General features: G+C 46.6%; 1 protein-coding gene across 1 annotated transcript in view; it reads right to left on the bottom strand.

The window, feature by feature from the left end:
* CTSD (cathepsin D) overlaps positions 1-10,516 on the bottom strand; it is a 36,549-nt gene extending 26,033 nt beyond the window's left edge. Inside the window, exons 1-2 of the mRNA XM_019551656.1 lie at positions 10,403-10,516; positions 6,279-6,435 (exon numbers count right to left, since the gene is read on the bottom strand). Coding sequence (XP_019407201.1) covers positions 6,279-6,435; positions 10,403-10,464 — 219 coding nt within the window. The 5' untranslated portion in view covers positions 10,465-10,516. The remainder of the gene's footprint in view (positions 1-6,278; positions 6,436-10,402) is intronic.
* Between the last annotated feature and the right edge of the window lie 3,536 nt (positions 10,517-14,052).

Consider the following 14,052-nt stretch of genomic DNA (forward strand, 5'->3'; position numbering starts at 1 on the left):
AGGGAAACTGGCAGCCTCCACATTTATATATAAGTTACCATCAAAGTCGTGGCGGGCGAGGTTCTGAGGGTGCTACGTCACCCTAAAGTGACGGTAGGCGGCGCTAGGGAGCTCACGGCCACTCCTAGCCCCCGCTCCCTCACAACGAGTAATGGTATTGCTGTACATTAATATCTGTGTTCGCAGAAACATGTTGTGGTAATGGTATGAGCAGCAATAATTTTCTAGGGTACATAGGCAGAGAGTTTGGAATGAGATGCACCCACACCAAAATATTCTTTTAAACCACTTTACTGGAACCCAAACATATTAAAAAGAGGCCACTGAGTTCAACCAGTGACAAGGCCTTTAAATAATCCATTGCTTGAAACTCCCTCTTATGTATGCTGCCAAATAGAGCACTGCACAAAACACTCATCTGTCCAGAAAACAGGATGGGAAAAACACAAAACAACCCAGACCCTTCAACCCCAGTCCCTGACCTGACAACTTCAGCTTTTAGAACAGAGCTGCATTTTCAAAAGTGTTATTCAACAGTGAGCCTTAAAGGAGTTTACAGCAAATCCAGTAAGGTACTTGGATCTGATAGCAGTTCTCAGTTTTAACACGACAATTGATCTCACAATAAAATATCAAGCACATGGTGAAGTACCTTGCTTGGTTAGACTGAAAATACAGTTTCTGATCCCAGTTACCCAACCAGAGCCAGACCCAAGTTGATCACAGGCCTAGTTCATCTAGTAACAGTGTCTTGGAATAGAGACTTAAGGTTTCTTCACATTAGTCTGGCTGCAATAACCACTCCACCCCCTCCTTGCTCTTTAAAAATGGGCTTTTTCCAGGTATGTGGCAATACTTTAGTAAAATATCCTCCTCCAAGATTGGGAGTTAGATGGGTGTCACGTCTCCTAGCCCTTTCCCTCTTCCTCCTAGGGAAGTTTGTATTAGGGGGAAATCCACAAGTTGACCCCATAGCAAGCCCTTGCAGCAAGAATTAAGGAGACAGCTAAGGCTTCTTTGCTCTTCCTGGATAGAATGAATAGTACACACCAACTGCAGAGGCTTCCTCAGCCTGGTGAAAGGTTTTAAAACCTGAAAGCTTAATAAAAATGTTCCCCCCCCCACCCACAGCTATTTAAGTTGGTTTAATAAAAGACATCAGATTCACCCAAAGAACCTTATCTGCATACTTCCTTAGACCAACACTGCTACCACCTATACCCCGTAGACAGCTGAAGTCAGAGAGAACAACGCACTACCTAGGAGGCACAAAGGAAGAGGGATTTTCCATGTAGTCACACTGGAAACTATATCTAGAAGTGCCACTGTATATTACCAGTAAGCTTCAAAAGGGGAACCTGAAGAAGAGATTTGAACGAAGACAGATTGCTTCCTGAAAAATCAGGAGGGTGTCCCAAGAATAGGGCAAGAGAAGAAGCGTGACTAGGGTTGACACAATAGAAACCATGTCACAATATTCTTACAACACCACACAGATTGTTTCCTAGAGGTTTGCACATGTAGGCCCCAAAATGAAGACAGCTACTTCTTGTGACGCGTTTGAGGCACCCTGCCCCATCCCATCCACTAGCCCTTGGCTCTTTGGGTGGGGGTCTTAGGACTCTACCATCCCACCCTGGCAGCATGACACACAAGTCCCCCACCTTGTTTCCCAGAAGACAGAGTCAAAACCTAGATAAAAACAAAAAAACCAACCCCCCGCCCCAAACTCTACCCCAACACAGCATGTGCCATCTCCAAGAGGAATGAATGCAAAGCAGCACAGACCTGCAGGGCAATAGGCACCACCATGTGCTACCTGCAAGACAGTTTCTGGGAAAGGGGAACATCGCTAATCTCCTAGAAATATCTGGGCAGGATGATCAGCCTATTTTAAAAAAAAAAGGAGCAGAGCGATGAGGGCAAGGAGGTAGTAATCAGCAGCAACTAGAACACATTTTACTAGAAGGGGAAGGAAGATGGAAACCTTTCTGGTTTTTACTTCAGGCACAAGGCAGATAAGTGGGGAAAGAAGAGGGACACTGCCTGGAATGAACAACCCCCTCCCCACAGTTGAGGGAAGTGGAAGAAAGATGGTCTGACCTCATTCACAGTACAGGACAAAATGGTCCTGAGAGATGGGGACTTCTCCTACTCGACACTTGAGCCTATAGGACCAGAGCAACATAGGTTCTGTTCAGTATGTGAAGGTGCTGGCTTCCCACTTGCACCACTGCCCATCCTGGTGCTGAGGGGTCTCATCCCTTCCTCTGTCCGTCACAGTCAGGAGTGGGGAATTCTCCCACATTTCTCAGGACTTGGAAAAAAAGTGAAAAAATGAAGAAAATTGGAAACTGGTTTTAGTGGCAGTGTCGGCAGGCAGAAAAGCAGCACCTGAAAAAAGACTTGGCGTCTGCTCCTGACAAGCAAGCCAGTCTAACAGAAGTATTTTGGAATTGGAGCCGCGCTGTTGTGCAATCTGCAGCTCACCATTTCGACATGGCTGGTTAAACATGCACATTCCCTCCTTGCTGCTCCCAAGGGATTACTGTGAACAGAGAAGTGCCTCCCTGAGAGAGAGGTAGAAATTGGCTGGCTGACAAGAGCCCAAAGGATAGGGGAAATGCGGGGGAAGAATATTGCCTTTCCCAGGAGAGCAACACAGGACACAACATGCATGGGTATCTGCAAGGCCAATTCCTTCAGTTCTGAAGCTTAAGAAGCTTGACAACTTTGACAACTTTGGTGGCCCAGTCTAGGAGGCCAACAGGACCCGCTGCTGCTCAGCATCTCAGGGAAGGGGTGGAAGCCACTTATTTACAGGTCTAAGGACAGAGTCAAGCATTTAACTTTTACGACAAGAGTTAGAGATAATACAAAGTAGGCAGCCTGCTGCAGAGACAGGGGCAAGAAGGCATGAAGCAGTGATCAGGAAGAGGAAGTGGGGAGTGGCAACTGGAAAGGCATGGGGCAATATGGATCACAAGGTAGGCAGGGACAGCTCCCCGAGGGTGGGGTGAGAACAGGAACCTGAAGTTCCACTGCAGCACCTTAATGTTTGGGACCCAGTATGGTTATCCAAGGAGAAGCAGCAGGTAATTTGCTAGAGTACATCAGCAAAGCTAGCAGGTAGGAGAACAAGCCTGCTTGAACCATGGTTCTTCCTGCAGTGAAAGCACTTCTTTCCTGAAGGTGAACAAAACCCCTGCACACAGCTCTCTCAGGGTAGGCTCCAATTTTAGGAAATAAAATGCCATATAGACCCTGAGCAAAAGTCTACTAGAAGGAGTATTTGCAAGGTTAAGGATAAGTCAGTGCTGGAGAAAAGGCAGTTCCTCCCATGCAGGTATTCACCATGCATCTCCATCTCCCCTCCACCATCACAAAGAACAAAACAAAAACACCCAACTCTTGGAAAGACACACGCCTAAATCCCAGCTGACAGCGGTACACCCTTGCAAATGCTGTTCCCCAATCACTTGCTCTGGGCTTGCACCACCATTTTGTAATCCATTTTCTATCATTTCATCTTGTCACATGTCTAGAAATACCTACTGCTGCTTGAGTGCATGAAGGATATCCACATACAGCACTGGCAAGGCCTTACCTCAAGTATCATGCCCAGTTCTGGGACTTTCATTTCAAGATAGATGGGGACAGATTGGAAAGAGTCCAGCTGGGAGTAACCAAAAATAGGATTAGAAGCCTGGGAACCATGACTTCTGAAGAAAGGCTGAAAGAACTAGGGCAATTTAGTCTAGTCTGGAAGAGAGGAGATTTGGGGGGGGGATTTGGTAATGGCCTTCAAATATCTGAAGAGGGATTTTAGAGAGGAAGGACATGGGCTTCTCTGTGGCCCTATGGGACACAACTAGGAGCAAGGCCCCAAATTACAGCAGAGGAAATTCAGGTTGGAGATTAGGAGACATTTCCTGGCTATGAAAGTATTCAAACATCAGAACAGGCTTCCTAGAGAAGCTGTGAAATCTCCATCCCCAGAAGTTTAAAGAGCAGGTTGGACAGACACTTAGCTGGAATGGGTTAGTCAGGGAAGATCCTGCCCTGAGCAGGGGACTGGACTAGATGATCTTGGGAGGTCCCTTCCAGCCCTACTTTCCGTTGACCCTATATTAGCACCAACCTCACTCCAGCCAATTCATTATACAACAGTAATGACATCACAAGTAGGCTCTTTTGTGGGCCCCACAAGATTTCTGGCTCCAACAGACCTGATCCATTAAAGCTGCCTAGCTGCTGACAAATTATACCTCCATAGCTAAGGGTACGGTTGAACCCGGCTCCAGAATTGGAGTTATACAACCTACTTAGAGGGACTGAAAGTGGGCAGCTGCCTCAGCTTACAATATTTACTTGTTTTCTTTTAAATGAAACATCATGGGTTTACTGCAGGCCCAAAGCAATCCCAGCTAATGCACTTCTGTGGAGGAAGCCCATGCTCTGGAGACACATTTAGCTCCATTTACATCATTCTTGCAAGGTCAAACCTTTACATTCTTTTTCTGGATTCCCTTTCTTCCTGGTCCTCCATCATGTGTTCTTCTAATAAGTAAAAACTGATCTTAAAGATCTTTCTGCCTGTTGGCTTCTGGATGGCACAATCGCCAGGTAAATTAAGGCCAGAATCTCCAAAGAGCATAGGACCAGACTGTCAAGTGCTTAGTGCCTACAACCGAGGCCAGACATACATACAAGCACCCAGCATCTCCCACATATGGGTTCAGGCCCTGCTCCAGCAAAGCCATTAAACATCAATGTTTAATGGGGTTAGCCAAGAGCTTCAAGTTACGCACTTGCTTAAGTGCTTAGCTGGAGCAGGGCAGGAACATAAACAATTAGCTCTCACATGGCACTTCTTAGCCAGAGATCCCAAAAGTATTTTGCGAAGGAGGTCAGCTTTATTATTCCCATGTTACACGTGGGGAAGCAGAGGCAGTGCAGAAGAGTTTGCCCAAGGTCAACAAACCAGAGTCAGTTTTGACCCAAGGCCTTTGCCAGAAGGCAATAATAATAGATTGTTTTCATGTTCAGCATTTTTGGAGCAAGCTACAATTGATTCTGTCCTTAGATCACAGGCAGCAGATCACAATAAATGGGGCTAGGACAGAGTGACTGATTAAAAGGCATTATTTACTAGTTATATAGGTTGGTTAATTAGTAGTGAGGGGGAAGAAAAATAGGTCACTGAAGCTAGGAAGACTGCTTGGAAACTTGCTTAGGTGTGGCAGGTTTGTTTTCCCCCACCACCCCCCTTAAATTAAAAGTGTTCAACAGCAGTTAAAGAAAGAGGGACTGGCTTGTTATACCATGTCTCCCCATTCCCTGGGAATCTGTACCACACCTACATATTTGGAAACTGTTGTACAGCTTCCAACACACCTCTCAGCTTCCAAAGGCCTGCTCCATCCAAAACACCACATGCAAGACAACTGGAATGTTACTTCAATGGAAGATGAGTCTGACTCCAACTAGCTATGCTTTGAAATACTTCTGTGACTTGGGTATTGTGTCCCTTTGCATATGGAGAATAAAAAGCAAGAGAAGGGTTTTGGTAAAAAGTTAAAGTAGTCAGTAGTAAAATACTGGATGTGAACTTGGAGCCTTTCCTTCTCAGACTTGGTTTAGAGGAGGTTGTTTCAGTGACATACACAACATGGGCCCACATTCACGACATATTTCTGATGAGGCAAGACATCTTTGGAGGAGGATAATAGCCACCTTCCACATTGCCAAAAGACAAAAATAAAAACTTTAGCAGCCCTCCCTCCACTTTTCTTCCACCTGCTGCCCCATCTCAAATGCCCGTTTGGTTTTGTGATCCAAGCAGGTATAAAGTACTCAGTATTGCTAATCTGCCAGGGAATCACTGTGGATACTGGGATATTGCAGATGGAGGCCCCACGCCTATCTGGTGGGGACGGAGGACAGGAAAAATGGGGAACAAATTCTACGGGAAGCATAGTACTGGAAAAGTGTGTTATACGTGTGAAGACGACTAATGCTCATGTGCTAGAGAGGTCAAACAGAACAAAGTCCAAGCATGACTATTAATATTCATGGCAAAAAGAGTTAGATACTCAAGAAAGCCTTTCTAATAGCATAAGTCAGCTACTCTTGTATACAAACCACTGCTTTTCCTTTGCCCTTCCGCATGGTGAAGAGGCATGGGTGACAGCAAGGTGCCAAGTGTCATAAGGGAGTCTCCCATTAACCATGGTACTTAAGGGCAGCAAGCAAGGAAATTCACCTGCTGTACTTACATCCATGTAGTTCTTCAAGATCTCTGGAGTGGGTTCCCCTATACCTGGGACATCCAGCTTATACTTTAGGAATTCATTCACAGCATTCAAATCTGGTATTTCACTTCCCACTTCATTAAGGACACGCCGCATTGAGGGGAACTTGGTTAGCGGGATTCTGTTTGGAAAGAGGAAAAAAACCCAACAGCATTAGAGCAAGTAACCCTGCTATTGCCATGCTGCAGCACTTGTCACCACCTGGATCCATCTTGTGGGACTGTGTATGCAAAAAGGCAGAACAGATTCTGTAGGAATGTGGGGCCTTGTGATTTCCTGTGAAAGAAAAAGCACAGCAAACAGCTATGCCTGTTGACACCAGAAGAGAACCCAGGTCCTAATAAGCGATATTAAGGTATGCCAAGCTCTGTGATACCATTAAGGTCTGGACAGGGAAGAGGACTCGGATTTACTTCAGACCCTGCCTCTACAGTTTGTCCCAGCTGGGACAATCTTAAAAAACATTGGGGAGATGACAACTAGTATTATTGCCACGTAAGACTGACTTGCAGAGTCACATAGCAGAGATGGGAAGAGAATCCCTGGAGTCCTAGGAATGTGTCCCCTAGTTACTAAGCCATGCTGCCTTCACCCCGCCCCCCCCCCCCGGGTCTATGCCTGAGAAATCAAGCTCACCACTTCCCAGGCAGCCTAATTCACAGACAGCTGTTTCCAATGTTTCCATGTTTAACCACTTTCAATTTGTTGATGCTAGCCACAGTTTCCATGACTCAGGTGAGTTTGTTTGTTTGTTTGTTTTAAGGAGTAGACAGCGCAATACTAGTGCCAGAAGAATACAGTGGTAGCAAGTTTGGTTTCTGCTACTGTTTCCTCCTCGATTCCTCCCTCCCTGTTGGAAAAGCTTTAAGGCCTTCCAGACTACAACCACAGCCAAAAATCAACTTTAGCTTTGTCCAAAAAAAGATTGTGGAAGTTGGTAGTTGTAGTCAGCATGCACCAGACTCTAATCTGAAGTCCACCAAGTCAATGGGCATCTTTTTGTTGACTGCAGTAGTCAGGCCCTGCACTAGGAGGCCAACTTGCCTTATAATGAACAGCATCCAAAAAAAGATTTGTGCTGGTCACTGTACAAAACGGAGAGTTCCCCTTTGGAAGGGCTTTCAAAATCAGCAGTTTGGAAGGTGGAAAGAACAGCACATGGTACCGTTTGGCTCAGAAACAGGAATTCCTTATGAATCAAGGAACAAAGCTCACAGCTAACTTCTTTGGACCCCGAGCCAGTCACCTGATCACAGTTATACAACACCACGGAGTGGGCATGTCTACATGTGCAATTAATGTGACTGAATATACTGCAGCTTGATATGAGCTGGAGTAAATTAATTGTGACATCACCATCTATGCATGTGGTTAAACACAGTTATTTACAGTGTTGCTAAATACCTCTTGTATATGATAGCGCAGTAAATTAGCCTGCTGCACCTTAATTGCTGTGCATGTGTAGACAGTGATGCTTTACTGTGCAGCAAATTAGTCTGCTGTGCAGTAAAGCATCTCGTGTAGACGGGCCCACTGACAACCACATGCCGGCTGGTTTAAGTGCAGCGCTTCTTTGCCAGAGGGTCTCTCACTGTGACCACTAGGCTCACAACACTTTTAAGGCTCAGAATTCCTGTACTGCTCATGCTTTTGTCTGTACCTGCTGGTTTTGGTATAGGACAACTCCTCAAGAGGCTTGGCTGCTTGTGAAGATATGGTAGCCAGCCTGTCACTCTAAACCAACCCCACTCATAAAAAACCACTGATTTTTACTATGTTGTTTGGAAGGACTCTGCCAATGAAGTGATCAGAGATCTAGAAAGCTTTTGCTGGTGGGCCCCATGTTCAGAGTAGCAAGCTTGCTTAGTTTAGAAAAGATAAAACCCAGGGGAGACGATTATAGTCTTCAGATATGTGCAAGGTTATAGAAAGATAAGGGTTACACATTGTTCTGTTTCCAGTGGAGATAGGAGACGTGGTAGTAACAAGCCTCTGTTGCAACAAGTGAGATCTTGACCAGTTATCAAAAAGCTTTCCAACTGTGAAGACAGTTAAGCAATGGGATAACATGGGAAGCTTGTGGAATCTGTACCCCTGGAAGTTTTTTTTAATAAGGTTAAAAACAGGCCTCCCTCAGGACTGGTCTAGGTGTGGTCGATCTTAAACACAGATCAACAGGATAGACTGAATGACTTCCAATTTTGTTTTCTAGGAAGCATCCGTAGATCAAACTCTGTCCACACCTGACACTTGGCCACATTTCTGTAAACTGCATCAGGAAACAGTTCTGCTGCCTGCCACAAGGGTTTAACTATAGCAAAAGAGTTGTTGAGAACTACTCAGAGTTCAGTGATGATGAGATACAAAGCAGAGACTTTATGCAATTCTGAGCTCCTCTGTTGTGGGGGGAAAACCACCACTCCTCTACAGAAATACCACTGTTATTCTTCATTTACAACATACCAGAAGTGAAAAATTTTGGGTGCACTTACTCATTTCCAAAAAGGAGGACAAAAAAACAGAAGAAAACCCTACTCTTATGGAGATGTTAAAGTCTTAAAACTATGAGAAAACCACAATGCAGTTTAATGTGACGCAGGCCCAGTTTGGTATGCCACAGATCATACAGCAAAGCCTGACAACCTAATTCATGACTAATTAAAGGTCATAGCCCTTATTTTCATCCATGTAGAGGAGGGTGATAAGCTGCCATTCTGCTCTGAGCCTCACAGACCCAACTTTGCATCTTGCATAGTTGTTCTGGCTAGTGCCAAACAACAAAATCAACAGGACACTCATCTCAGCAACTGAGCTGACACAGCCACTAGAAAGCCATTGTATGACAAATGGCGGGCCTGCTTTCACAGTGAACAACTTTCTCTTGCAACAAATCCCCCCCCAAGATTAACTGCTACAAACTTTCCAGGTAGGCGTATATTTTCTGGAAGGGGTTCATTTAGTTAGATATTTGCTAGCTTTCTACCATTTTATTTCTGCAAGACAGGAAAACTCCACACTGGTCACATAAAGCCTCAACACCTCTCTCATGAAGCAGTGTTAGCTCTTACATAGCTAAGGCCCGATTTTCAGAACAGATGAGCACCCACAAGGCCGGGGGGGGGCTGTAAACGCTCAGCACCAAGAAGCCAGGCTGAGCCATAGCTCTTTGTTTCACAAAGGCCAAATTCCACCCAGCAGCATCTACCCACAACTCATCGACTTCAGCGAGGCAAGCGTGCCTAGCCCACAGCAGAGCTCTTTTACACACTGGCAACTAGGGAAACATATGCACTGTATCCTGGCTGGCACCAAGTATTTAATGGCACCTTAAAAGTTTAAGGGCAGGGAGACACTTGCAGGTGCTACAATAGAAGACCAGGTGAAAGCTTTATGGATCAAACCACACCCTTATGGAAGCCTACAAGAGTGGCATGCACAGACTATAAAACACATACAGTATCTGTCCTGGGACTGCCCGTCTGCCCCAGAACAGGGCAGTCCTGGGAGAACCTGTGTGTACCTGTCAATCAGGGTTCAGCAAGCAGCTAAAGGCACAGCTGCTTTTTTGGCCCTGGATACAATGCAATCCCAGGACTATAGTTCAGGCACACTCTGCTAAATCCCAGGGCAAGCCATTTCGTGCATCCCACCCCAGGAAGCCATTTAGGACGGCAGATCAGAGAAAGTTAGGGCTAGAAAAGACCTCAGGAGGTCACATCTAGTCCAAACCCCTGCTCAAAGCAGGGCCATCCCCAACTAAACCATCCCAGCCAAGGCTCTGTCTAACACCTGAACAACCACACTTCATCCTGGGATAAAACTGTTTCTCCCAGGGAATGAAAGTAATGCCTCCCAGGAGCAGCATTTGGCTCTTTGCTGGCCTTCCCCCGCAAGCCTCTCCTTTGGGGGCTCTTGCTGCACCCTGCCTCCCTGCAGAAGCCAAACCCTGCAGCTGGCTCCTCACCCCCAGTCTTAAGGCCCTTCCCCATAAGATGCAGAGAGGCTCTCCAACCCACAAGGCCCATGCCCACCTGGCTTGCATTGCCGACCCCTGAACCTTGCGAGGTTGAACCCCCCCCCCCCCTCACCTGATGAGCGCTGAGCAGGCCAGCGCCAGGGGCAGGAGCAGGGCCAGGCTGCGGAGCGCCATGGGGGCAGGTGCTGCAGCAGAGCCGCCTGCTCTTGCAGGAATGACCGAGCAGCAGCAACAGCAGGGGTAATCAGCTGACAGCCTAAAATTGCCAACTGAGGGTCACATGACCAGCAAGGGGCGGGGAGGGACGAATTAACCCTGTCCCTGCAGCAGCAACCTGTCAGCATGAGTCAGCCCTTGTGCAATCATGAGACCCGGCTCTGGTTTCCTTTGCTTTCCTCTGGCTAAGGTGAGAAACCGCCTTTCTTCCTCCCTGCCCTGCCAGGCAAGCAGAAATTCAGAGCTCTTCCCATGACCCGCACTCAGCGTTGCCAGAGCTTAAATGTGAAATCATCATATTGGAAGTGCAAAATTAGTTTTTCAGCAAATACAATATCATACACTGAAAAAATATACAAGCAACTATGCAAATAAGTGCGCAAATAAGCCTTCTTCTTATTGACTTGATATGGCTCGCTGTAACTTGCCGGTGAGTGAGTGAGAAACGAATCAAAGTTGAAGCATTTCTTTATTTTGAGGCAAGGAGTCATAAGAAAGCACTGACAGCAAACCCAAAAGCTGGTTAAGGCTCCCTGAGGGTGACTCGGGTTTTTGCATACGCTATGTCAATGAGCTGCCTCAAAAATCATTGTACAATTTGAAAACTTTTACTATTATTGGTTGTACATGATATAAGGGTTGAAATTATTGTACAAATGCAGTCATCATGCACCTCAGCAACACTGCATTCACTCCAAGGCATAGGGATGGGAGCTGCTATTTAGCAATACAATTACGCAGTGGGGGAGCAAACCTGTCCCGTGCCTCCTTCTTCCCTTTTCATGAAGTGTAGAGGTGTACCTCACAGATTAACACAGCCAGGGTGCCACAGGATGCCTGGGGAGCCTTTCCATGGCATGCCCCACACGGTTAGGTGAGCAAAATAAAACCAGAGATTGTCAAGAGGAATGCATAGCGTTACAAAACCATTCTGATCTGTTGGGGGTCTGAGTTCTTCACCACGGATGAATAGCTCTCGTATCTTTCTCAAGTCAAAAAGCAAGTGGAAACTAAGAGCTGGCATTTTCAGAAGGGCACCGTAAGTCTAAAAAGAAGGGTGAAAACCACAGGGCTAACTGAATCAGAGATGCATGAGCTTTTGTAGGCAAGCTCCCTTCAACAGGTGCTAGGCCTCCCCCCTGACTAACACAGCTAAGTACCTCTCCCTCTCAAGTGCAGGCTTCCAAACTTCCCTGTGGCCTTGGCAGCTACTGCTCACCTGGAGTCAGGGAAGTATTTAACATAATGGCACCTGCCTTTTCATGCAGTCCAGCAGCCAGAGATGAGGAGGTAACTATTCTCAACCTGCCAGTTCTCTAATGTGCAGGAGCAAGAGCTTGTGGACCCTCAGTAAATCACAATGTAGGAGTCCTTGGCAGGTTTGTGGTACCTTGGCTCCTGGTCCCCAAAGTCTGAATCCTGTATGGGAGGAGATATCCTTTCAAGATGGGGGAAACAGGTCCTTTGGATTTTTCAGAGGCTAAAAGATTACTGCTGCCCAGTCTCAATGAAGGTTACGGATCCTGTGGCACTTCTTTAGAAGCAAATGGCTCTTGGGCAAAAAATGTGCCCCTTCCAAACATTGTGGCAGCTCCTGTCTAGCCTAAAGATAGAAACACAAATCCTGGGTGAATCGTGTGCAAAATCTTTGTGATCCATCCAGACGGAAAACACTACATTCATGGAAGATAACTGGTGGGCTCCTCCTGCAGTGTGGATTTAGGTCACTGACTCTTCTCCCAGGACCTAGCCTCCAAGGCTATTTAAAGTCCCAGAAAAACATCCCAATGCAGGGAGGGAACTGCCAGTGTGGCAGAGTTCTCGTGAAGACCCCTACCCCACTCCATCACCTCTGCCAGCATACAGAGTGGAGCTGGAGGAAGGGAGGCGTGACCAGGATGGCCTTACTCTGCACAGCTTGCTAAGTGTCCTTACGCTGCACACAGTAGCTCCAGACTCAGTGGAAAAGCAAAGTGCTATCTCTCTGCCCTCGTCTGCTACTTGCTTATGCTGTGGGGCACTGTTCAGAAAGCACACTAAGATGTGGGCAGAACAGTTAATCTCTTGGGCCAGAACTCAGGAATCAACCTCCCAAAATCACAAGGCTGATTTAAAACTCTGGAGGAATTATAAATGTTGGCCTCCTTCCTTTTTTCTCCTGGGTTTTGAGCCTTTAAAAAAACAACTGGTTCTCATTTCAAGACTCTCTTTTCAACCATGAGCTTTAGAAACATTCAAACCAAACCAGACCAAACTAAACCAAGCCAAACCTTGACATTCTTAATTCCAGCATCCGGACCAGGGACAAAACACTAGATATCTCATGACTCACGATAAGAAACATGGGAGCTGACAAAGCTGACTATAAGCAATGTAGTTTTGAGTGCATTTTTTATCTGACTGGAATCGGTGGGCCAGATTTAACAAAACACTCTGGGTGCTTCAGGCTTCTGTGAAATAGTGAATCTGGCTCCTATATGTTCCATGTTGCCAAGAGATAATAGAAGACAGGGATTTTCTTAATGAAATGCATCCCTGGAATTTGAGATCTTCTTTTGAGTGAATGTGAAAAATGATAATAATTCATAGGCCAGCAACATATTACCCATAGACTGGATTTCATAGATTTCATAGACATTAGGGCTGGAAGGGACCTCGGAAGATCATCAAGTCCAGCCCCCCGCCCAAAGGGCAGGAAGTCAGCTGGGGTCATAGGATCCCAGCAAGATAAGCATCCAATTTGCTCCTGAAGGTGTTCCATGTAGGTGCTTGAACCATCTCCGATGGCAGGCTATTCCAGACCTTGGGGGCTCGGGCAGTAAAGAAATTCTTCCCAATGTCCAGCCCGAAACGGTTTCGCAGGAGTTTATGACTGTTCGACCTCGACATCCCTTGGGGCGCTCTGGTGAACAAACGTTCCCCCAGATCCTGGTGGTCACCCCTGATAAACTTATAGGTGGCCATCTGATCACCCCCGAGCCTGCGCTTTTCCAGGCAAAAGAGCCCCAGGGCTCTCAGCCTGTCGTCGTAAGGTCTGTTTCCCTGACCTCTGATCATGAAAACATGGATCTTGCCTGCAGAGCGACTGGACCCAGCCCACAGAGCTGGGGCTTTGGAGGTGTTCGGTGGCAGAGGCTTCTGGGTGGCTGGGAGCTTTCCTACACTATGCCACAGCCTGGCTGCAGGGAGAAGTGGCTGTGGGAAGAAGCGGGGGTGGTGGCAGCTTGGTCCTAGCATTGGCCCAACTCAGACCTGAGCTTGGCCAGAATGCCCCGTTGCTAGAAAAGGTTGGAGACCCCTAGTAATAACAGAGTGGCAGGAAATGCTGTTTTGAGCAGTACCAGTGAGGAAGGTAGGGAAGAATGAGGGGCCCAGCTTCTCAGAAGATTCAGTAATGGCACCAGACTTGCAACCCTTTGTTTATCCGCTGCATAGGTACAGCTGGGGCTTCTCCACACTTAAACCCATTGAGTTTCTATTTTTCTACTCAGGTTGCCAAGTTCCAGTTGTAGTAATCAGTTGGACTTGGTGTTGTAGATACCATAT

Source organism: Crocodylus porosus, unplaced genomic scaffold (genome assembly GCF_001723895.1).
Source record: "Crocodylus porosus isolate Cpor-Errol unplaced genomic scaffold, CroPor_comp1, whole genome shotgun sequence".
In the NCBI taxonomy this organism is placed as follows: Eukaryota; Metazoa; Chordata; order Crocodylia; family Crocodylidae; genus Crocodylus; species Crocodylus porosus.